Source organism: Arctopsyche grandis, chromosome 11, assembly GCF_051622035.1.
Source record: "Arctopsyche grandis isolate Sample6627 chromosome 11, ASM5162203v2, whole genome shotgun sequence".
NCBI lineage: Eukaryota > Metazoa > Arthropoda > Insecta > Trichoptera > Hydropsychidae > Arctopsyche > Arctopsyche grandis.
In genome coordinates, this window is record NC_135365.1 from 25,816,282 (window position 1) to 25,840,411 (window position 24,130).

Here is a 24,130-nt window from a genome sequence, read left to right on the forward strand (position 1 = left end):
GATTGAAAATATGTCCCGTTCGATTGAACAAAATGCGCAATATAAATTAACGCTTGTGTCGCTAGCACAAGAAAAAATAAATTCGACGTATAGTCGCAGTGATAGCGCTCGGAGACGCCATTGCTATCGTACTCTTGTATGTATTCGCCGGTAGAATGGTGGATGCACTGCGCGGTATAACAGCGAGCGTAGAAGGTGGGTATGGGCGTTGGGCGAATGAGACAGAGGCGCGGCCGGCGCCAGCGCCGTCAGCTGCAGCCGCCGTCCGGTGCGCCAGCGGCCGTCGCAGGGCTTCGCCCCCGCCCGCGCCCGCGCCCCCAAACTCGAGTCCAGCTGAGCGGATTCGGCGCCTCCGCCCCGGCCCGCGCCCCCCGTGGCATTCGCCATGCGCCGACAACCGTCGTGGCCGCCGCTGGCCGCTGTCCTCGCCCTGGCCGCCGCCGCCGCCACCGCCGTCGCAGCCGCCCCCTCCAGCTCCAGCTCCAGCTCCAGCTCGGGTAACCCTCACCCCCTACCCCTACCCCCACCCCCGTCTCGATGCTCTCGGGCGCTCCGCCCCCGTGCGCCCCCTCCCGCCCTCACTGAAAACAATTCGCGACTCGACCTCAGATTATTTCGACCGCAAATCTGTCCCATCACAATAACATGTTTTTCTTATACCACCGCAAAACTTATAGGCATTGTTCGTACGCTCGATTTTCGCGCATTTTTTCCTCGTCGCTCGCACTTCTTGCATTGTTCCGCAATACCATTGCATTGTTCTGTGATACGGATGACAGATGCGAATATGTATATACATGTATAGCTATATCGAAGCTAGTTGTGATTGCATTGTTCGTTGGAAGCCGCCAAATTCCACTACAACACCGAATTTTAGTTGCAGTTTCGACAAAACACCTACAAATGACACCCGTAAATTTATTCCAATTTGACATTTGGCTCATATACCTACTTCTTGTTTTACGTAACGAACCTTATTCTGAATATTAAAGCAAAACCATAAAATCTAACCGCTCTAATATTACTGTCCAATTTAGTAAGTTTGCTATCGCGTTGCGCAAAACGTATACGACGAGGCAATGATTTTTAACAGATTGAACATTTCATAAGTAAAACTTGGATCTTCCGTTTACCTGCCGATCAAAAGTTACAAACTAGACACATTTTGAAGACATCAGCAATGCACTTAGTATTTACAATTTGATTTAACCCTTCGAGTGCTGACGAACTTATCTATTGAAAGCCCGCCACGCTGAAAATTTCGCCAACATTTCCGACTAGAATTATTTTGAAATCCAATAGAAAGCAGGTATAAAAATTGTAACTAATCCAAACAAACCCTGTATAACTACCACTGAAGATTTCGAGTTTTGTAAAGGTGTGTTTAGACTGTCTAATATATCTTGCAACAATATAAAATAAACACAGTCTATTAATGAATGTATTTTTCCAAAACTAGTTCCATCTTCTTCATTGTTGTTAAAAAATGTAATGCTCACAATCTAAATACCAAGCCACAATATATAAAATACTCAGGATTTCAATCGATTAATTCTGCTATGGTTATAAATTCAGAAATTCCGGTATAAACCAGTGTTTATAAACATTGACACGGATTACCCGACCCATGTTCAATGTATTTTTTTTTTTCAATGCTACCTGAAAAGGCTTATCGCCTAGTATTCCTGTTTACTTTGTACATGCTCAAAATACAACGCCTATCGGCGTTTTTCAGGCCCGTGGACTTGTTGGTAAAACACCGATCGGTGCTGGTCAGCATTCAAAGGGTTAATATTCGAATAACCAAGCTCTAATTGTAACCATATTGTATAACTGTATACAATAGTCGAAGAATCCAGGTTCAAAGAAGAACGAATACTCTTAATAGTTAAAGCGTTTTATATAGTTTAAGATATTAATGCATTTTTTTTTTTTATTCAAAAGACGGCGGATCGGAAGTTGTGAGGGTCACAGCCCATGGAAAAATAGGACAAGCTTCCAACATTACCTGTATTTTTACACCCGCTGACACCAGCGTCAGTTGGAACTTCAAGAAGATGCCTCTCACCACCAACGACACAAAGTAAGCTTTCTACGATAGTCACCATTTTGACTTACATGTCCTCGTTTACTTTAATCACGCCGTTTATTATTCACTTTTAAGATACAAAATCGAAAATGAAAGAAGCACACTAGACAGCACCATGTTGTATTATCAACGCGAGTCTCTGATCATCGCAGATTCCAAAACGGAGGACCACGGGATATACAGTTGCCATTTGATAGACAATTTGGAGAGCGAAAGAACTGCCTTGTTGAACTTGTCGTTTCCGGTCAAGCTCGTGGAACAAAGCCAGAGTCCAGTTCGTGCTAAAATCGGAAGTCCTGCTACCTTGTCGTGCTTATTTGAAGGTTCGTCGCTTATGCACATGCTTCAGTGTAATATGTATGATCCGATCGAGTGAACGATTTACTTAATACAACTATTTGTTTTAGGTTTCAATCTGACCGAAGTTAAGTGGCGTGTTTATGTCAATACGTCTTTGGAAAAGCTGCCCGTAGATAATATCCAGTCGGCTAAAATCAACGAAACTCACATGAACGGCACGTTTAAGTTTGCCAACGTTGGAAAAAAACAGAACGGTTAATACATTTTCACGTTTCTTTGCCGTGTTTTTGTGATTGGTGTTTAATTATCGTGTAATTATTACAGGGACGTACGTTTGTGGCGCTAGAGACTCTTCCACGAAGCAGATGGTTTTGTCTAATGTGACCCTGCTAGTACTAGATAAGCCTCAGATTAATTTGGATTTTATAAAAGCCATCGGCGCCACCAGAATATTTCTCAATTGGACGGTGAGCTTCACATAATCAATCGTTACTAAATTTTGACCCACTGAATTCGAATGTGGCAATGATTTTTGTTTAATTCTTCTAGTTAATGAGATATATGCGCAATTTTTTAGCTTTTGCAGTCTTTCATTGTGGCAAAAAGTGAGTATTGGAATCATTAGTCGGATGTTTTTTCTAATGATTTTGATTTTTTATTAATTGGAAATACTTGTAATTAACTATCTAGCGAACTTTTTGCTATTAAGCATTAATTCGGCCAGTTGTATATTTCACTGCGTTTACAAGGACTGGTTTTTTATCTCGATATTTTTTTTTATATCTAAACGATTTATTTATTATCTCAATATTTTATATTCATCTTTCATGAGTCCGAAAGATGTGCTGGTAGGAATCTCCGTTCTTCATCTCACATACAGTCATGAACAACTCATTTTAAAATCATTTACCGCTCGAAATAGTACGTTTGGATTGAAAAAATAAACATTGAGATAAAAAACCAATCCTTATAAACGTGGTTAAGTGAAAAATTGGCGAAATAAACTCATAACATCAAGGGAAAAAAATATGCAAAATAAACGTAAGTGAAACGTAAAGGAGGTTTGTAAAAAAAGACTATTAAAATTCGCTAGAAAATTAATTATACGTATTTTAAAGCAATAAAAAATCACAACCAATAGGAAAAACCATCTGACTATTGATTTTAATACTCGCGTTTTGCACAGCAATACTAGATTTTGAGTTAAAGACTGAAAAAGCCAAAAAACTGTGAAGATTGCGCATATTTTTAAACGCTCTCATAAAATAGAGCGAACCGACATAAATCAATGTCATATTTGAATTCAGTGGGTCAAACTTAGTATAAATCGACTAATTTCTAGTGCTATTTTCATCACTTACGGTGTATTTTTTTTACTGATTTCGTTTCAATTTGCTGCAGATTAACGACGGCAATAGTCCGATAGTGTCGTATAAACTGCAACATTTCAAGAACGGCTCGGGAGAATGGACTTATTATTCAGATCCTGTCAAACTTGAAAATGTTTCTTTCGTAATGCAACGACTAGAACCGTCCACATCGTACAAAGTTAAATTGGGTGCGGAGAATTTGGAAGGACTGGCTATGTACGAAGACACTCATTGGATCACAACATTGGAAGAAGGTATTGAATGTTTGTCTGTTTCATATGTAAATCTACAGTCTTCAATTTATATGTGCATAAATACCAAATTTGGTATACTATCTCTAAGTAACTTGGATTGTTTTTAAAATGGGTCTAGTTCCAAGTATTGGGTTCCAAGTGACGCCGGAAAATTGGGCTTTATATGCACATATCATAGCTCTCCCTAAAAAAAATGTTACCAGCCGAATAGGAATTTCTTATTAAAATATTTCGCTTGATGGAGTTAATGGGTGCCAGATGTTCCGTGATCGAGATTTTAGTGACTTGCGCGAGGTCTCTTTTTGCGGAATAATCACGGAACTTAATCCTTGTCCCGTGGTACTTTTCAGCAAAATCGTGAATCGTTTTCGATCTTGGATATTGTAAGATTTATTCAAGTGACCAAATATGTCAATTGACGACACCTGAAGTATTATTTTAAATAGTGAATCACGCTTGAAGTATTTTGTTTACTATTACTATTGTATTTTGTTTACCAACCAGCAGCGTGGTCTAGTGGTGAATGTTGAATTATTTCGTACCTGATGTTACGGGTTCGAGTCCCACTAAGTCTCGTTGTTGGCCAGACCTTGGTTTGTCGAGGTCGATCGTTTCTTATCAGGAGTTGCCAATTTTTCTGATTTTCATTGAAACGGTTCCTGTAAAAATTGGCGTTTCCTTCCTTCCCATCCCAATTTTCTGTTGCAAACCTTTAGTTATTGTTATATCTTAGGTTTTGCCATATTGCTCGCCATAGATGTCTCTGTGGTTGTTTATCGAATAAAAATTCGTATTGTCACATGAAGGTTATTCATCATTATTTATCGTGTTCATACGATGTTTGTAATATCTGACCATATATGTCAGATATTGTTTAGATTTACATGTATCTATGTAATAATTATGTGGACCAGGAAGGCGCATTTGGGGCTTACCTGTTAATCCTTCCTGGTATATTTGTATATATATATATATATATATATATATATATATATATATATATATATATATATATATATATATATATATATATATATATATATATATATATATATATATATATATATATATATATATATATATGTATATGTATGTAACTCCCTATTTGCATTTTACGCATGACTCCTATAGAAGTCATCAACAGGCAAAGGGTTAAATGCAACCTCCGCTTTCAGTCGGGCTGAAATCGGGCATCACATTATTGCTTTCAATGCAAAGCCTAGAAAGACTTTGACAGACGGATTACGAAGAACACTCATAAACTTACGTTTTTTGGCAGATTTTGTCACTTGTAATTATCAAAGTGAACCTAAATTACTACGAAATATGACATGGCAATAAGTAAAAGCTTTAAGAATATATTTTACCAAAGCTGGTATGCCCGGGGCATTAATATCCCCCCCCCCCCCCTTGTTTTGCCAGTGGAAGAGCGCTACATTTAAATTATGTTCACATCGTTTCAGATCCGACCTTCGTACCCATAGTCTCCGTCAAAGGATTCACGGCGACGTCTTTGACCATTGGGTGGAATCCGCCACCAGAACCGCTATCGGAATATGTTCACTATTACGAAATTCGAGCCAAGGAGAATAACAGTTCCATCGGTACCGAGAAGGAAGCTATACATTCCGGAGACTCAAGAAATCATCCTTACATGTTTGATAAGTTGAAACCGGCCACGCTTTACATATTCACAGTGAGTCAACGCTGTCAATTTTTGCACCCGTCGGTCGTTCGTATTGTCCGCACTCATCGTATTTTGTGTCATTTGTAGGTTCGAGCTTGTTCCGAGTTTACGAGAGAGTGCGGAGAATGGTCTGCGGCGGTCAACGGTTCCACCATGGACGGCCAGGCTGGACCACCTATCATCACGCACATTTCTTGCAAGACTGATAATATCAGCGGTAACAATTATATATCGCTCACTTGGGAGCCGCCCGAAGTAATCAACGGAGTGATTTCCAGATACATTGTAAGTCGGTTCATCTTGTTCGTGTTCCGAAGACACACTGTGATATAATATTGATGACACATTTTACAATCGATAGGTGGAATTGACCGGCAACGCATCCTTCGTTAACGGCGACGGTAAAATTGAAATGACTACGTGGGGACCAAAGACGAAGCATATGAACCCCACCGATAAAAAGGCTCGCTTCGATACAATGCCGTCGAATACCAACTTCACAATTAAAGTCAGCGGTGTGACGAGAACGAGAAAATCGGGTGAACCGGTCGGTATCTTCTCTGCCTGCGGACGAGAATCTTTCTTTTCCTTTTAATTTTTATAAATGTGCGTGTTTACAGAGGATCGAGTATTGCACCACACCGCCGTCCACGCCTCCGCGAGACTCCTTGCAAGGTATTCGGTGGACTAAGGTTCGCGAAGGTGACGGTCGTTGGTTGTTTAGACTTAATATTCCCCGAGTCACGGAAAGAAACGGTGCCATATGCTGCTATAGGTAATTTATTGCTTCATTTTGGGTGTCGTTGCTTGAATACTGTTTCATTAGATGGTAAACCACTATAAGTAGTATATAATTATTTATATTTAGGTAAAATAATCGACATGTCTGGTAGTAAAGAAGAATAAATAAAGAGTCGTATGAAATTAAGATGGAGTGCATTTGGACGAATGGATGCGGTTTTTAAATCAAAAATGCCACTTTGCCTGAAGAAAAAGATCTTCGACTAATGTGTTTTGCCAGTGATGACGTATGGATGTGAAACTTGGACATTGAAAGCCAAGTTGCTACCCAAAGAAGTATGGACGCTGTATGCTTGGCATAACGAGGAAAAATAGGGAACGGAATATGTGGGTGAGAAGTATGACAAGGTTTGTGGATATAATGGATAGAGTGAAGAGATTGAAATGGCAATGGGCGGGCCACGTGGCTAGAAGAATGGACGAATGGTGGACAAAAGAAATGCTGGAATAGTACCCGAGAGAATGCAAAAGGGTAAAAGGAAGACCTCAGGGAAGATGGGTAGAAGAAATTATGAAAATTTGTGGAGTGAGATGGATGAGAGTTGCGCAAAACAGAGACGATTGAAAGAGTGTTGAAGAGGCTTTCATCCAATAGTGGATGGCGAACGGCTGTAGACGATAATGATATGCGTTTATGAAATAAATTAGAATTTTTGTTGGATGAACTGGATGAACAGCATCAGGATTAGATTTGAAAATTTTACTGTAAGAACTATTGAAAAACACTAGTAACGTTTGCCTCATGGATAAAATTGCCTCAGATTTATTGCAAGTCAAACCGAGACACCCCCCCCCACGAAAAAAATCATACAGTATTAGACCAGTTAATTTTTAATTTATATTAAATAATAAAATAAAATAAATTTTAATATTGATAACACTGAGCAACAAAAAATCATTTGTAATCAATCGATATGGAAGAATCGATTACAAATTTTCAATATTCAATACTTACAATATTTCGGTTGACGTCACGTTTCAACATATTTTATTAAAATACAATTCCAAGTGGTTACACGACAATTGGTGCAAGTCCAAAATGTTCAACGACAAAATGTACCCGAAAATTAGTGCACTGACAAAATGTACCCGCGACAAAATGTACCCGCGACAAAATGTTTAAGCGACAAAATGTTCAACCGTATCCAATATTTTCTTATTTAAATTGAAAAAAAAAAACTTTCTGAGCGTGTGAACTGCAGATTACATTGCATTAGTTTATATGGCAGGGCTTCTCAACCGTCTCCAAAATTTTCTTTATTTCAAATGAATAATTTACTTTTTATCGTACACATCGCGGGCGTTATTAAATTAGTATAAATGACAGGGGTTCTCAACCGTATCCAATATTTACGTATTTAAATTGAAAAAAAAAACTTTCCGAGCGTATGAACTCCAGATTACATTGCATTAGTTTATATGGCAGGGCTTCTCAACCGTCTCCAAAATTTACTTTATTTCAAATGAATAATTTACTTTTTATCGTACACATCGCGGGCGTTATTAAATTAGTATAAATGACAGGGGTTCTCAACCGTATCCAATATTTTCTTATTTAAATTGAAAAAAAAAACTTTCTGAGCGTATGAACTGCAGATTACATTGCATACGTTTATATGGCAGGGCATCTCAACCGTAATATAAAATCTTATAATGAAAATAAATAAATAAAAGCCAAAATTACAAATCTTTTCTTCATATGAAATAAGTTGTATTCAGTTGAAAACAAAACAAAAATCATTTAAACATAATATGAGCATACAAAATAGATAAAGAAAAAAGATCATCATTTGACATGTATTTTTAAAATCATTTTTAAATTTATTACTTAATTTTGTAATAATATTTATTTTAATAAATAAACAATATTCAATTAAAATAATACATCATTAATTGTAAGATTAAAAGTGATCTGCTCTCAAATAATGGAATCATCATAGTTCGAACTGTTGAAATGCACATGTCATTAAATTTAAAACATTAAAACACAAAATTTATCAATTTTCAGATTAAAACAATAATTGTTAAATTAAAAATTTAAAATACCTAACATCAGTGACAAATTTAGTTATAATATAATTGCTTATCAACAGCTACCGCTGCATAAAAAATATTGATGTCATTTAAAAAATTTGAGTATATTATGACTTAATTTATACATTCTTAAATAATAAGAAATAAATAAGCAAAAAGTTGTGCATTTGATAGAATATCGATAATAAGAGGAAGCTTTTATAAAAAAAAGATACAAAAAATGTACTAAAAGGAAATAAAAATATTGTATATAATATTAAAAAATCCATAATTAGTAAGATTAAAAAATGGTATGACAGTATTTAAATAATGTAGATACATACATACATATGTACATTAAAAGGAATTTAATATTTTTCATATTAAATAAGTTTAGTTTAGTTTTAAAATACAAGGATTTAAAATTAATAACTAAATATAATATACGTAAGTATGTGACTAGATATATAAACTAGAACCCTGTTCGCCCTTGACTTGACTGCTGCGAGAAAAATATCCTGTGTACGCACCTGAAAATGAATGTTATATATTATTTTATATACAAAATTTTAACGAAATAATATTTTAGAATAAAAACTAACGTGTTTAAAAATTATACGATATTCCTCTTAGGTATGTCTCCAAACTTTGTCGATTAGCCCAATTGGCTGTGACGTTTTTTATCCTCTCTGCCAATTGTACGTATTTCGGCCGCTGTTGTCTTCCCATAACTCCGGAGTTTAGTTCTTCTACTAACTTCTCGGTCTCGGCTTGGAGACCTTGAAGGGCTTTCAAAAATTTCCAGAGGTTTGGAAATTGGGCTCCAATTGTATAGCCAACTTTCATATGGAAGCCTTCCACTTCGTTATCTGTTTTTCCATAATTATGTATTATTCGGTCTCGAACATTCCATATGTCTATGGAAGCTACCCGAGGTTCACGCCTTACATTCGCTATGATTTTCCCAATATAATTTACCTCAAAATAAATGAGGAAATCATCGACCTTTTGTTGGATTTCTCGCTCTTGTTCCAATAGCCAAGGGTTGAGAATTTGGAGGAGTTCCTCCCAGCTTTCGACTACATTTTCTGGAGGAACGAATGCTAAAGCCAACACCATTTTAAATTTAATTGCATTTTCCTGATTATCATAAAATTCCGTTAATCCCAATTCCTGGATTTTTCTATAGATACTTTGGGACAGATGGAAAAAGCAACCCGTTACTTGCGCATTTGGCCATTGGTTTTGAACGGCATTGATGGCTGCCCTCTCGAAATCCATCATTACCCTATTAGGTTCCCAATCTTGAATATACATTTTTAATTGACTAAAGAGTCTATTGTATGTGGTTCCACTTTTATCTGGAAGCAGACAAAATATTAAGGGAACCGCCTTCCCCGGCTTTTGGTCAGTGCCCTCCAGTCGCGTGCCATGTATAGAATATAGCTGCGTGAATAGTGGTGGAGCAGTTTTGAATGTACCGTCCATTAGTATGCTCTGGCAACTTTTTAAAAATTCTAAATTCTTTCTCGTTGTGAACATTAAAATTCTTTCTTCAGAACCAGAGCCTGAATCCCAAAATAAAAATTGCTCCGGTGTAGTTGTGCTACCTGTTATTTGATACTCTGTAGGTACATCTATGTCGCTCCTTGTTATTGGCAGAGGAAGTGGTACTTGTGCTTTATTCCTCTGCCTTTGTACATTTCTCTTCAAATGATTTATCGAAGGCAATCTTGCCTTGGCTACATCAGTCGCTGCCATTAACGATCTTTGCACTATGCTAGTGGTGGTGCTGGCACCGATAGCGTTCGATGCCGCTTGCTGCATAAAGCCTTGAATTTGGCGTATCTCACGCCTTAGCCTATCGGGCAAGTGGCTGTGCTCCTTAGTTTGCCGAAACTCGCGTCTGTTAGATTTTGTGATTGCACGTCCATTGCATATTTTTCGGTTTTCGCAAACCCAATACTCCGTTTCAGTATCTATACCCGATCGATGACGCGTGTAGCAGAATCCATCGCATATTAATAAAACTCCATTCTTTTGCGTCCTTTCAAATGTCATATCCTGCATCTGTATAAAGAAATAAATAAATTATAAATAATTTTACTAACTAGAGAAATTATAATATAATTATTATTTCACTTTAAGGCCGATCGAGCCCATTTTTGGCAAATATCGCGCGCGCCTACGAGTTGCGCTATTTTATTATTTTTTCCCTCGTAGATAATCTACAATAATAACCAAGATTTTTGACAAAATGAAAAATAGATATCCTTCTTATTGTTTTTTTTTTTTAGGTTTTAAAAATGAATCTATAATTGAAATAATGAACGCTAAACATAACTTAAATTTATAAGTTTGGCTTTAGTTAAATTAGGCTTTACTGTGAAGCTATTTACGAGTTCGTCGATCTGTAACATCTCTCATAACAATAAAACAATAACAACAAAATATTTCTTAACAATAACAATAAAACTTGACTCTTTGTTGTTTTCGAGAAAGTTACAACCAACAGCTGCAATATTTCCGGGTAAGTTTAAGAAATAAATACTCATTTGAAACGACATATGCCATTCATAAATAAACAGACAAAGCTGTTTTTTGCGTAAAGGGCTGTAGTGCACACAATATTGACTGTGACTAATTACTACTTTTTATGTACGTACGTATCTTAGGGTTGCCATAATTGTCCGACCACTGAAGGGGACTTCCCCCCCCAAAAAAAAAAAACACTCATAGCTTTCATAGCTTTATACACTCGAAATTCATAGCTTTGTTATAAAAAATTGTGCAATCTTTTAAAACAATGCATCTGTACCAAATCTAAAATCAAACAATATAGATTAATAGGCGATTCAATTTAATAAAACCAAATAGAACCTTACCTTAACATTTTAATTCATACGTTCTTCTCTCGCCTTTACTCTTCTTTGAATTGGGCGACTTCATGTTTTCGTTTTTTGGAGCAGCTCTTTTTCCCCTTTTATATAATTATATAGTTCAATGCACGACATTTTATAATACATACACTTTTTTATAACACGCTTTTCACTGTGTCAATATAATGCGAATTGCGCTCATCTGTTCAGTGAGCTTTATGTAATTAATGAGAACACACGTTCAACATAGGCATTTTGCGGTGGGATGGTGAACAAGTATTGTTAACTTGATAACCTTATTAGAACTTTATAATACCAGAGAAATTATAAATTTATTACATAGATATATGTATATTTTTCTATAATAAATGTGATCGAGCTTATCAACTGTGAATAGCTAAAAATTATTATTCTAATGCTACAAACCGAAGTTGAAGAGGACATTGAAGAGATTTCGAACCCACCATTTGCCTATTGTCCTAGGGTTTTACGCAAAGAAAAAAATGCATTCAATAGCCTCTAACATGAGGGTAGTAAAATTTTATAACCCATTTGTCTTTTTACATATTTTCGTCCATTTGTGTAGACAATTCATCTGTCAATCATAGAACTAATTTCAAAATATATTATTGTTTTGCCATCTATATTCAACGCGCGTGATTTTTTTTTACATTTACATTTTAATTGCATTTTACATCAATCGTGTGTCTTTTACATGTCAAAATGAAATTTTGTATGCAACTCTTACGCATAATAGTTAGTTGTAAATGATGCAATATTAATGTGAAACATAAAGGAGGTATGTAAAAATAATTTTAGCTGGGGATTAAGGAACCCTTTGCCCAAAAAAAAAAGGTTGACTATTGTAAATTTCTAATGTCTGCCTTTTTTACATACCTCCTTTTTTCTCCAATACAATGTCGGATTCATACATTTGTTTTTTGTTAAACACTAAGTAAAATCTCTCCATCATAAATCCTAATAGTCGTAATTCGAGACTTGATTGTAAAATAATACATTAAATTTATCTAAATTAATATTTGATATTCTTGCCTTATAATTGTATAATGAAATATTAAGTTTAAAAAAAACTTTCATTTTACATATAGCTTGCGAATGTACACTAGAAGACTTATTTGCAGAAGAAATAAAATAATTGCATTTTTAAACAAAATTTTGGAAAAAAATTATGTGAATTTGATTTAGAGACGCCGTAAAGGTCACATTCAATGTTAAAACTCGAAGTACACGTGACCGCTGGCTGGGAACTGTTTTATCAAAATAAAACGTGGCGATCAACGTTTATTTATTTATATATTATCTTAGCTATCAAGCTAATTTTAAAATTACTTAACTCTAAAATTTATAATTATCTTATATGTACTGTCCCTCACAGAGGTCTTCGGTGTTAAACTAATTCAATGACATACGCTTAAAAACTAAATTATTCATTTGAAATAAAGAAAATTTTGGAGACGGTTGAGAAGCCCTGCCATATAAACTAATGCAATGTAATCTGGAGTTCATACGCTCGGAAAGTTTTTTTTTTTCAATTTAAATACGTAAATATTGGATACGGTTGAGAACCCCTGTCATTTATACTAATTTAATAACGCCCGCGATGTGTACGATAAAAAGTAAATTATTCATTTGAAATAAAGTAAATTTTGGAGACGGTTGAGAAGCCCTGCCATATAAACTAATGCAATGTAATCTGCAGTTCATACGCTCGGAAAGTTTTTTTTTTTCAATTTAAATACGTAAATATTGGATACGGTTGAGAACCCCTGACATTTATACTAATTCAATGACATCTTAAAATGATATTCAATGAGTCACAATGACATTCGCTTAAAATGTAATTGTTCAATTTAAATAAGTATATGTTGGTACGGTTGAGAACACCTTTAATTTATAATAATTTAATAACATCCGCGATCTATACGATAAAAAGTACCATATACATCGATAAATATAATACAATAAAAAGTTACTTTTGCCATTAAAATAGGATAATTTAGGATTTTTGAACATTTTGAACATTTTTGAACATTTTGTCGCGGGTACATTTTGTCGCGGGTACATTTTGTCAGTGCACTAATTTTCGGGTACATTTTGTCGTTGAACATTTTGGCCTTGCACCAATTGTCGCGTCCCCCAAATTTTCAATATTCAATACTTACAATATTTCGGTTGACGTCACGTTTCAACATATTTTATTAAAATACAATTCCAAGTAACCATTTGTACCGACGACAGGTTATTGTTAGACGAGTTTTATTCGTGAATCGTTGATATTTGACAGTCGACTTCCTGCGTTCCTCTTAAATCATAATATTTTATAGTCGGTATTGTTACTTAGAGTAGAATAAAAATGAAGTTGAATATAAAATGCTTTATGAGTTCAAAGAAAGCCAATTTTTTTTTCAATTATATATAAATGTGGTAATAATCCTGGCAGATGACGCTGTTCAGGACCATGGTTGGAATGTGGCGGGCGAGGTGAAGACCAAACAAGTGCGTTTTCAGTCAAGTTGTTTATTACAGTGATACATGCGGTGGTTTGACGACCGACCGCTCGGAGTACAGGTCTAACTGCTGCTGACGGTTACATCCAGAAAGATGTAATAAGAATAGAGGGGCCCTTACGAATAAATAATTGTTGTCAATTTTACGCGGTACGTCTCTATAAATACGCTACATCGCACGGAATACAATCGGATCAATTTACTTAAATAAAAATGTCTCCCATGTTTTTTATTGTGTGTTTTTGAATGTATTGTGCAATTTTTACCGATGCACTCGCCCATCTTGCGAGTAATATAAACAAACAGAGAAGTTTTTATCGGACATACGTCGAGCACCAAGCGTCAAATACGACTGATGCTAAAATTATTTAGATCTGTCCGTGGACACAATGTCACTTGACAACAAAAAAACACCTAAAGCCACTTCTATTGGTATTATAAATTTCTTAAAAATAATGTTGTTTCCTTTCAGAATATTCATAGTGCGTATGAAAAATCAACAGAGACTGAACGACATGCCTTCACCGGAACATTTGTTCATATCTTCGTACAAAAAGGTGCACAATGGGAAGCAAAGTGCTGGTGCTTACATTGCCGAAATATTTACAAGGTTTTCATTTTTAGCTGTTCAAAGTGATCTTTGTATTGTAAATTGTATGTGTGTACGTATGTATTTATTTATTTTTTCTTCAGCAAAACTTTGGAATCTGATGTTATACTCGGTGACGGTTCAACCTACGGAAGTGTTAGTCCTGATTCTATGAGGCAATGCTCTCTCTGTGCCAGCATCATGTCTCGTAAAGTACCACCGATAACTACTACCGTTGCTCCGATAACGACTACCCTTCAGCCAGCCATTGTAGAGGTTGAAAATGCACCGACTTCAGTGCAGCCGATCAACATTCAAACCGAATCCATCACAGTGTATGAATTTTACTATGGAATTAATTCATATACTATTTAATATATTTTAGTAATGAATTTATTATTTATTTTTAGTATGAGTAAATTGCTTGATAAGGAATCGGATGTCACTACTGCGGTTGAAGAAGTGTCCGAACGCAACGAGGATGCAGATAAAAGTATTATTTTTATTATTCATTATATACGTATTCACATAATTTAAAGCAGCCGGTGATATGGTGTGGTTTTTTACTTTATCTATGTACGTAGTAACAATAGATGAAAGTTTTGTGATCGTGCGAAAATTCGAACTCGAGATTTTGACTGATTCGAACTCAGAATCGATCACTGGTCATGTTTTCATGATCTAGAAAAAATGTGTGTGTGTGTCTGTGTAACACTTTTTAAATAATTGAATAGAATTATTATAATTAAATTTTTAAGTTGACTAGAAACGGTACCTCCCCTTACAGGTGTCCTCTTTTTTATGTTTTTGAATTCAATTATCTCCCAAACCGCTAACCGAATCAGACTGAAATTTTTTTACATGTAATAGAAATTATAAATTTTATACCCTAATATTTTTACCTGAACTGGAAGTAGTACTTTTACTCTAGAGAATCGAGGCTTTTTATGTTTTTCTCAGAAACCTTTTAATTTATTGCACTGAAATTTCGTATCCAGAAGCGTAACCCTTTGCCCGTGGCAATAAATATAGCGAACAAGGCCTGCACGCGGCACCTTTTTCGCGAATTTGGTAATCGAGTTTTACAGATTTTAATATTTACTCTAGTAAATATATCTCGTAGTTTTGGCTTAATTGTCAAATAATCATTCTTCATACAATTGAGACGTATCGTCGCCATTGTTCAACAGACGTGACGTCACATAAACGAGGTTTCAGTATGGTTCCACAAAAAAAACTAATTTTGACTGGTATATATTCATTTTAAGCAAATTGACTACATGGCATTCAACTCTCAGTAATATATTCAACCAATTTTGAACCTTAAAACAGTTCAAATAGGCGCATATAAGGCTCAAAATCTCGTGCAAACTTCAGAAATTCTATGGAAGAGAGCCGCGCTACAGACTTGTCGCGCAAAGCTTCCATAGAAGATGGCCGCGGGCAAACGGTTAAGCTTAATACTAAGTTATGTATGTATAAAATTTGGTAAGCATCCATCAACCGGATGTGGCAGTTCACTCTTGTTCGATTTTTCTTCCACTATTTTTTTCGACCCCTTAAACATGTGTGCTCTTCACAAAAAAATGCATGTATTATTTTGTATATATTTTGTGGAAGTGGGATTTTTTCCTCTTAGAAAGGTCAAAAATGTCACTATTCTGTCCACACTTCTGAACGTATCAAGCCGAAAATTTATATTTGTATTCTTTATGTACTAACTTAGAGCTGATTCGTAAACCGGAAGTACTATTAAAACAATATTTCATTATTTTATTTTGACCTTTTAAATTGTTTTCATTTTCTTGATATTTAATGTGTATAATACTGATAGTGATTTTAAGTAATAAAAAAAATTTGAACAAAATCCGATAACTGGAAGTAGAACTTTTATCTTGTGCAAGTTTCCATACATTTGCGCTCAATTTGTATCGAAAATGCTGTCATAGCTATTAGTATTCGATAATGTTGCCGGTATGTGTGAAGGTGTCTGTACAGTTCAATATCGAATTTTGTTTTGGGACCTTATATTCCTCAAATACATACATAGATAAAGTCATGGGTTGGTCACATCCGAATTTATTTTATAGCTTCTACAGAAAAAGATCCGAAGAGTCATCATGCTAAAAAGAAGAAAAAAATGAAACGTCAAGATCCAACTCTCGCAAAACTCTCCGACAACCTCAGTAGTTATGGCAATCCCGTAAGAAACTTCAATTCAAACTTGAATGATGACGATCAGCGTTACCCGTTAGACAACGACTTCTACGTCAATCAACGGATATATCATCAGAACAGGAATAAGCCACATGTCGATACATACAAGTCCGATTATAACGTCGACATGGAAGACTCTGTCAAGGATGTTGATCTTTTGAACCTCGAAGAGGACGATACCGTCATATCAGACGTTGATGAGTTCTCGTTTCAATTGAGCGATGATTTGGATAAAAGTTACAATTATTTCCAAAGGCACAAGATTGTTTCGAGGCAAGTCGGAAGTCCGAATGATGATTTTGATAACAAGATGATGGATTTGGCTAACGCTAATCCTGATGAGTATGTGATTAATTTTGAGAGGACGCCAACTTTGAAGACTAACGAGAATGGACTTTTGGAAGAAATTGTCGATAGGAGTAAAATTGATGAGAAGCCGCAAGAAACTGACGATGACGTCTTGTCTATATTTGATGGACATTTAGATCTTGAATCGAATTATACCGGTTTTCTTGAATTATTAGGTAATTTTTTTTGATATTTAAAACTTACCTTAACATTTAAAACCTTCTACTATTAATTTTGTTTAATTGTTTCAGTTCATTCTGGAGAAGAGAAAATGATGCCTATGTATAGTGATTATTTCACAGTATTGAAACCAGGACCTAATGCAACAGCTTCTTCAGATAATGATCTCTTACAAACGATTATTATGGTACGTTTATATATTATACATGCTTAGCTTTTGCAAAAATAATTTCAAATAAAATTGTGTTAACTTATATTAAACTTTCAGGTAATTGTCGGAGTATTGATTATCCTCATAATATTATTCATCATACTCTGCGCTGTACACGGTCACAGTTGTAGAAAGGCACGGCAGCACGGTGTTGAAATGCACACTTTGCAACACACACTGCGGTAAGTGCAATAGTAATTTAGCTCACTGATTATTTAAATAAATTTCCTTGAATTCAGCCTTAAAACATACCCAGCCAGTTTAATTGAATTGCATTCAAAATTCTGACGCTTCCAGAAATATTTATCAAGGTTTGAAGGGTGGTCGACATCAACTCGTCTCGCATAGTCCACCTGATATGCCTCCCATATCTAAAGAAAACCTTCTAGCAGCATACACAGACCGACAAGCCGATTCTGGCTATGGCTTTCAACAAGAATTCGAAGTAAACTACTAAAATTACATATGTTGTATGAAGTATTTCCGTCCAATTTTGGTGCTAACTAATTCCATTTTAGATTTTGCCGGATTGCTTCCCCGATCGGACTATGGATGCTTCGGAAGCTAAGGAGAACCAGGGTAAAAATCGTTATCCGGACATCAAAGCTTACGATCAAACGAGGGTTAAACTGACTCAAATTGATTCCGTCGTTGGTAGTGATTATATCAATGCCAATATAGTAATGGGATATAAGGTATGTTGGCTAACATATGTAGCATATATCCGATTGTTACAGTTTTATAATAGTGTAACATACGCCGCCGGTTAAGTGCAATCGGAATTATCAGGCAGCTTAAGTGCTTTCGAGGCCAACAATGGAGACCCTCGGATTAGGCCGAGTAGCATCTCTGCTATTTCCCACTAGTTTCCAACTAGATTTTTTCGATGTTGACGTCTATCAATTGTTCCGCTATGTCTCGTTAAAGTCGCGATCTGGCGTTTCTTCGGTTTCAAATGCTCTCACGTGTTTGATCTTCGTCGCTCGTTTCACCAACGTCCAAATTTGTTGTGGTGGCCCAGTCTTCCTATGTCATGTGGCCCAGCATCCTGCTGCAGATCAACGTTCCACCCAGAACGTGCATCCATTGCAATGCCCTTTTGAAGTGTTGCCTCTATCCTCCCAAAAGTGACTTGGCTGACTTCACTGACCGAACAACCAACATTTAGCCAAGTTGCTAAATGTGCCTCTCTGCCGCTGCATGGTTCCGATTGAAATCCATTTCAATCCGTGTACTTTCCGACTCCTACGAGATGACACCTTCGACAACAGGTGGTCCTGTCTTATCTAGATTCTAATTAGATTTTTCCATCTGCCATCTGTTTGTTGACATCTGCCATCAACAAACGGTTGAAGGGAATAGTAGTGTGGCTTGTAATCGACATATCTCAGTTGTAGTTGATCTCAGCTCCTTCTCTGACGATGATTCTTTCCCGTGGATCGTCGTCACCAATGTACTGTACGAATGTACCCGCTTCGTACCCTCCTTCCGCCATCCCGATGACTTCTTGGCGGCCAACGCAGTCTGTTGCAGTGAAAACTGCATTTTTTTGTTTCGTGTCTCCATGGCTCGAACTCTCTCCTACAGCTCCCGAGGATGGCTTCACAGTAGCTTCTCTTCCTTCGCTGGTGACTTTGTTCCTCGGCCCATCTTGGATCCCACTTCTGACGACCAGTGTTTCGTAGGGGTGGGTGGAGGATCCAAATAAAAGGCCAAAGTCGCTTCACAGCATTTATTGGGTGATTAAGGAGATACACGCACAGCCAATGCTCCGTCCAAAATGCCTTGATATGGCCTAAGTACCTGCTCATAAAGGGCAAGTCGCTCACTGCATCTTCCTCGACACGTTTGCTTACCTATTGTTTTCGTCTCATCCGGTCACATGGCACGCACCGTGAGAACGCTCGTCCGGATTCTGGGAAATAGTGGAGATGCTACTCGCCCTAATCCGAGGGTCCCCATTTTTGCCCTCGAAGGCATTTAAGCCGCCTGATAATGCCGATTGCACTTAACCGGCGGCGTATGTTACAATAGCAAGTGTAATACATGTGTATAACATACATATTTTTAATTTTAGGAACGGAAGAAATTCATATGCGCCCAAGGTCCCACCGATGTCACCGTCGATGATTTTTGGCGAATGATTTGGGAGTACAATCTGGAGTTAGTCGTCATGTTGACGAATCTGGAGGAGTATTCTAAAGTTAAGTGTTCAAAGTACTGGCCGGATCAACACCAGCAAGATAAAATGTTCAATAATATAAACGTCCATCATATTAGTGAAAAGAGGTAATATTTGTTTCACTAACATAAATTTTTTTTAACCTTTAAGTGATTCTCATGGTATATTTTCTGTATACAATCTTTTTCAGATATTCCGATTATATTATAAGAGAACTGAAAATAAGCAAACAGCCACTTTCACATTCGAATAGCAACAATCAAATCATTGAAGCGAACGGTGTGACTAAGAAGAATGGGGGTGTGTTTTAAACCCAATTCGTTATGGATGTTCATAATTTAAAATATTTATATGGAAAATTTACTGTTGTGTACACTTTTCAGTGAGCGAATGCAGCAATGGCTCGGCGAGCGGTACATCCGAAGAAAGAATAGTTCATCAGTATCACTTTTTGATGTGGAAGGATTTCGTAGCACCCGAATATCCGTATGCAATTCTTAAATTTATTAAGGTAATGTATTGCTGAGTGTTTATTAATGCGGGTACAGTTTTATCATCGGTTTAACCCCCATTTCGATTTGTACAGAGGATGAACGAGGCGTGCACGGCAGGATGTCCGATATTAGTCCATTGTTCAGCAGGAGTCGGTCGCACGGGCACGCTGGTTGCACTCGACTGCTTGCTGCAGCAGCTGGCCGCCGAAAATCAGGTAGCCGTATTCAACACGGTCTGCGATTTGAGACGACAGAGGAATTTCTTGGTTCAAAGTCTAGTAAGATATTTTCATACTGCCTGTCTTTTTATTTTATCCTATTCTGTATGTAAAAGTTTACGATTTATTTATTTTTATTTCAGAAACAATACATTTTTGTATATCGAGCTTTGGTCGAATTCGGTCAGTATGATGATACGGAGATCCCAGCCTTACGACTCAAGTCGGCCGTCGATCTGTTGAAACAGACTGCTGAAAACAGCAATACATGTATGATGGAAGAAGAATTTGAGGTTATTTTGTGTTTATTTCATGTCACCATAGTTCCACGACAACTTGACAATGTTGACAATCGATGTCTTATTTTTGATAATTGTTTTTGCAGAAAATAAAGCAACCGTTTTTGGAAGTAACGAAGCCTTGCACAGCGGGAAGATCTCCAGAACACTTGGCTAAAAATAGAAATGAAAACGTCGTTCCTTATGATCACAATCGAGTCATTTTAGCTCCTATTGCCACCAAAGAAAATTCTACTTATATTAATGCAACATTTATAGAAGGTCGGTAAACGTCGATGTGTGTTTTATTTACCTCCTGTAGATCTGTATATTATAATATTGCTTTCGTTCGTAGGATACGATAATGCAGAGTCGTATATTATAGCACAAGATCCATTACCGTCGACGATAGCAGACTTTTGGAGAATGGTTTCAGACCACGAAATCAGCACTATCGTCATGTTGAGTGAGGTGAGATAGTCGGCGATGTTTTCATACGGGTCAAAGTCGGAATCTATAGTAAAATGCATTTTTATTTTTAACCAACAGTTGGGCGAAGGAAAGTGTCCTCGATATTGGGACGACGATGAAATCCAGTACGATCATATCAACGTCACTTACCTACTTAGCGAATCCTGTCCGTATTATACTAGACGAGAGTTTCAAGTCACCAATACGAAGGTATATTTCAAGATTCAAGTTTGACAGTCCTATTTATTACAGTATTTCTTAAATGCCGATTTGTATTCATTAGAATCAAGATAGAATTAGAGTCACTCAACTGCAATACCACGGCTGGCCGACCGTCAGCGGACAGGTCCCAGAAGTTACCAGAGGGTTGATAGAACTGGTCGGACAGAGTGGAGTGACCATGTCTTCGAGTACGCCGATTTTAGTTCACTGCAGGTACGCAATCGATGTTGCAAAATCCTACGGGATTGATTAATTAAATGTGTAAATTAATGTGTGCTTTTTTCACAGCCAAGGTACGGATCGCTCGTCGATGTTTGTCGCTTTGAGTATTCTAACGATCCAACTCCGCACAGAAAAACGGGTCGACGTATCGACAGTGACGAGGAAACTCCGGTGTCAGAGGATGGGTTGTTTGGACACGTTTGTGAGTCTTGTTTCAAGTCAATGTGTAAAAAAATACGTAGTAAAAAATACAAATTTTCATTTTTCTCGTATGATTTCAGTTGCAATACGAGTTTCTTCATCGGGCCATTGTGAACTATGCAGAGTTGCATAACTTGCTCAGTGATAGTTAAGTGTCAAAAAGACTTGTGTGATCTTTTATAATACATTTATATATGTATGTATATTATTATGAACACTTTTTCAGCAAATTGATTATCGATTTTTATGAAAATCCTAACGCATATTTTCATTTAGTATTATCGTTGCATGACGAGACACGTTTTCATCGGGATTTTTATCAAAGGCATATTGTATGTATGTTTTCATTGCCATATTTTACTATAATATATCGGGCTTAAAAAGTGTGTTCAATACCACCTATCTAATTGAGGTTATTCACGACGATATGTTCATGCTTTGTTTTGATTACTTCATCGCATACAACAAACAGCACATACCTGCGAAAGCACACATTTTTTACTTTTTGATAAGTTTTAACGTAATGATAATATATTCTGTATGTTTGTTTTATTTTTGATTTCGTGTACAGGTTTCGGGAATAGTCTCACGATATATTTTCAATTCTGCTCTGAATCGAAGCATATTCTTAATCTCATCAATGCAATGAAACTCATCGGAGTGGGAATTCAAACAAGGTGTACGTACAGACGAGTGAGATTTAGGCACAATTTTCATTCAAAATCGAATATTGCTAAATAGAACTATAATCGAAATGTGATATTCGTATAGTAGAATGATTCAATTCTCATCTTTTTTTATTTTAGTATACGCACTTTGATCCAGATGAAGTTTCTCTCATCTTTGTAATATATGTACTTGAACAATTCCATTTGAATTTAATTTTTTTTTACGTAACAGAAAGAACACGAATGACATAAGTGTTGTGTCTCAGGACTGATGAGGGTTAAATTTAATTCATTCTCTACCAAAAAAAAATTCCGTCCAGAGACGGAAGCAAAAGTTTCAAGCTTCGAAGAGTTTCATTGTGTGTATGGTTTATATTGTATAAACAAGTATATGAAATGAGCTTGTTTGCGACATTTAGAGAAGAGTTTGTGTGTCTGTGGATTATATTAAAACAACGGATTCACGAATGAGCGAACATATTCGTTGTGGGACTATTCTCGACTGTACCTTAATTTTTTATTTAATAATTTGCAATAATTCGATTCCCAAGGAATCTACTTGTAAATCTACGTCATTTATTTAGGATACGATCAGGAAGTGTTGTGTACGAGTGATATTTTGAATAGCAATCGAGAGTCTCTTAGGATTTGTAATTTTCGATCGAGGATATTTATAGTGAGATTTGTTATAAAAATCTATTTATTTTTTATACTGTTAATTTTCGTCGGAAAACACACTTTTCTACCGCATTTGGGTGCCATCGCATTATATTATACATGTATCGAGTCTTATGACGGTTTCATAATTTTTTACACTTGGAATAGTAATAATAAAAAGAACAACGTCGACGTTTACACGTACGTATGTTGAAATGATGCGACAACAATGATCTGATTATGTTACGTTGACGGTGGAAGGGAAAAAGAGAAAAGAAAAAGGAGAAAGGACGACGGATTGTTAAGTTGTGCCATAAAAATCAGCATTGCGAATGTTTCCTTTACATATAAAAATTACGTGTATTTAAGAGTTTCATCTAAGAGCCGAACTGAAATATATTTGTAGCTTTTGTAAACTTTATACATGAAATCGGTTTTTTTATTATTATATTATAAATTAATTTAGACATAAAAATTCATCGGTGATAAACGTAACTTAATATTCATAAATAGTGTTTCAATATATTGCGATTTTTACATTGTATTGAATAAATAAATAAAATTTAGAACTGAACACGAATAAATCTGAACTTTCTCATATCTTGAATGAAATACAACTAGAAAAAAATATTAGATTTTTATAAATATTTATTTTGTAAGTGCGATTGTATGCTTAGGCAATTGTGTCATTTCATTTTGTTGTATTTTTTGTAAATTTATTGTATAGAAAAATATTGTGCGAGGCGTGACGATACATTGACGGTTCATCTGCAAAACCAGGCCTGTTCTTAGTCGAAAGCATACGACAGATTGGACTCAAACTACTGTCAACTTCGCTCGATCAGTTGGAGGCTAGAGTCCAATTCGCCATATGTTTGTTCTTAGAGCTGAAATGGGGCAAAAAGTAAATTCAACATTTCATTATGACGGTTTGAACCAGCCGTAAACTCGGTTCCATTCAACTAGTCGCTGGAAATCCATCATGGAGTTTGACGAGACTTGGCAACGGCTTTCCAATTCAGTGCGTATATTATTTAGTCATTTCAATTAC

The 24,130-nt window shown here is 36.2% G+C and overlaps 1 protein-coding gene across 1 annotated transcript; it reads left to right on the forward strand.

Moving 5' to 3' along the window:
* Positions 1–166: 166 nt before the first annotated feature.
* Positions 167–23,342, forward strand: Ptp69D (Protein tyrosine phosphatase 69D). The gene is made up of 29 exons (XM_077441725.1): positions 167–497; positions 1,945–2,083; positions 2,165–2,412; positions 2,497–2,643; positions 2,714–2,856; positions 3,791–4,013; positions 5,477–5,709; positions 5,788–5,985; positions 6,062–6,247; positions 6,321–6,475; positions 14,394–14,531; positions 14,615–14,845; positions 14,921–15,003; positions 16,601–17,251; positions 17,327–17,442; positions 17,524–17,648; positions 17,764–17,911; positions 17,985–18,161; positions 19,544–19,755; positions 19,839–19,948; positions 20,032–20,159; positions 20,235–20,420; positions 20,504–20,653; positions 20,746–20,920; positions 20,994–21,109; positions 21,188–21,319; positions 21,393–21,544; positions 21,620–21,755; positions 21,835–23,342. The coding sequence occupies exons 1-29, from the start codon at positions 386–388 to the stop codon at positions 21,904–21,906; spliced, it is 5,022 nt and encodes a 1,673-aa protein (XP_077297851.1). The 5' UTR covers positions 167–385; the 3' UTR covers positions 21,907–23,342.
* The last annotated feature ends 788 nt before the right edge of the window (positions 23,343–24,130 follow it).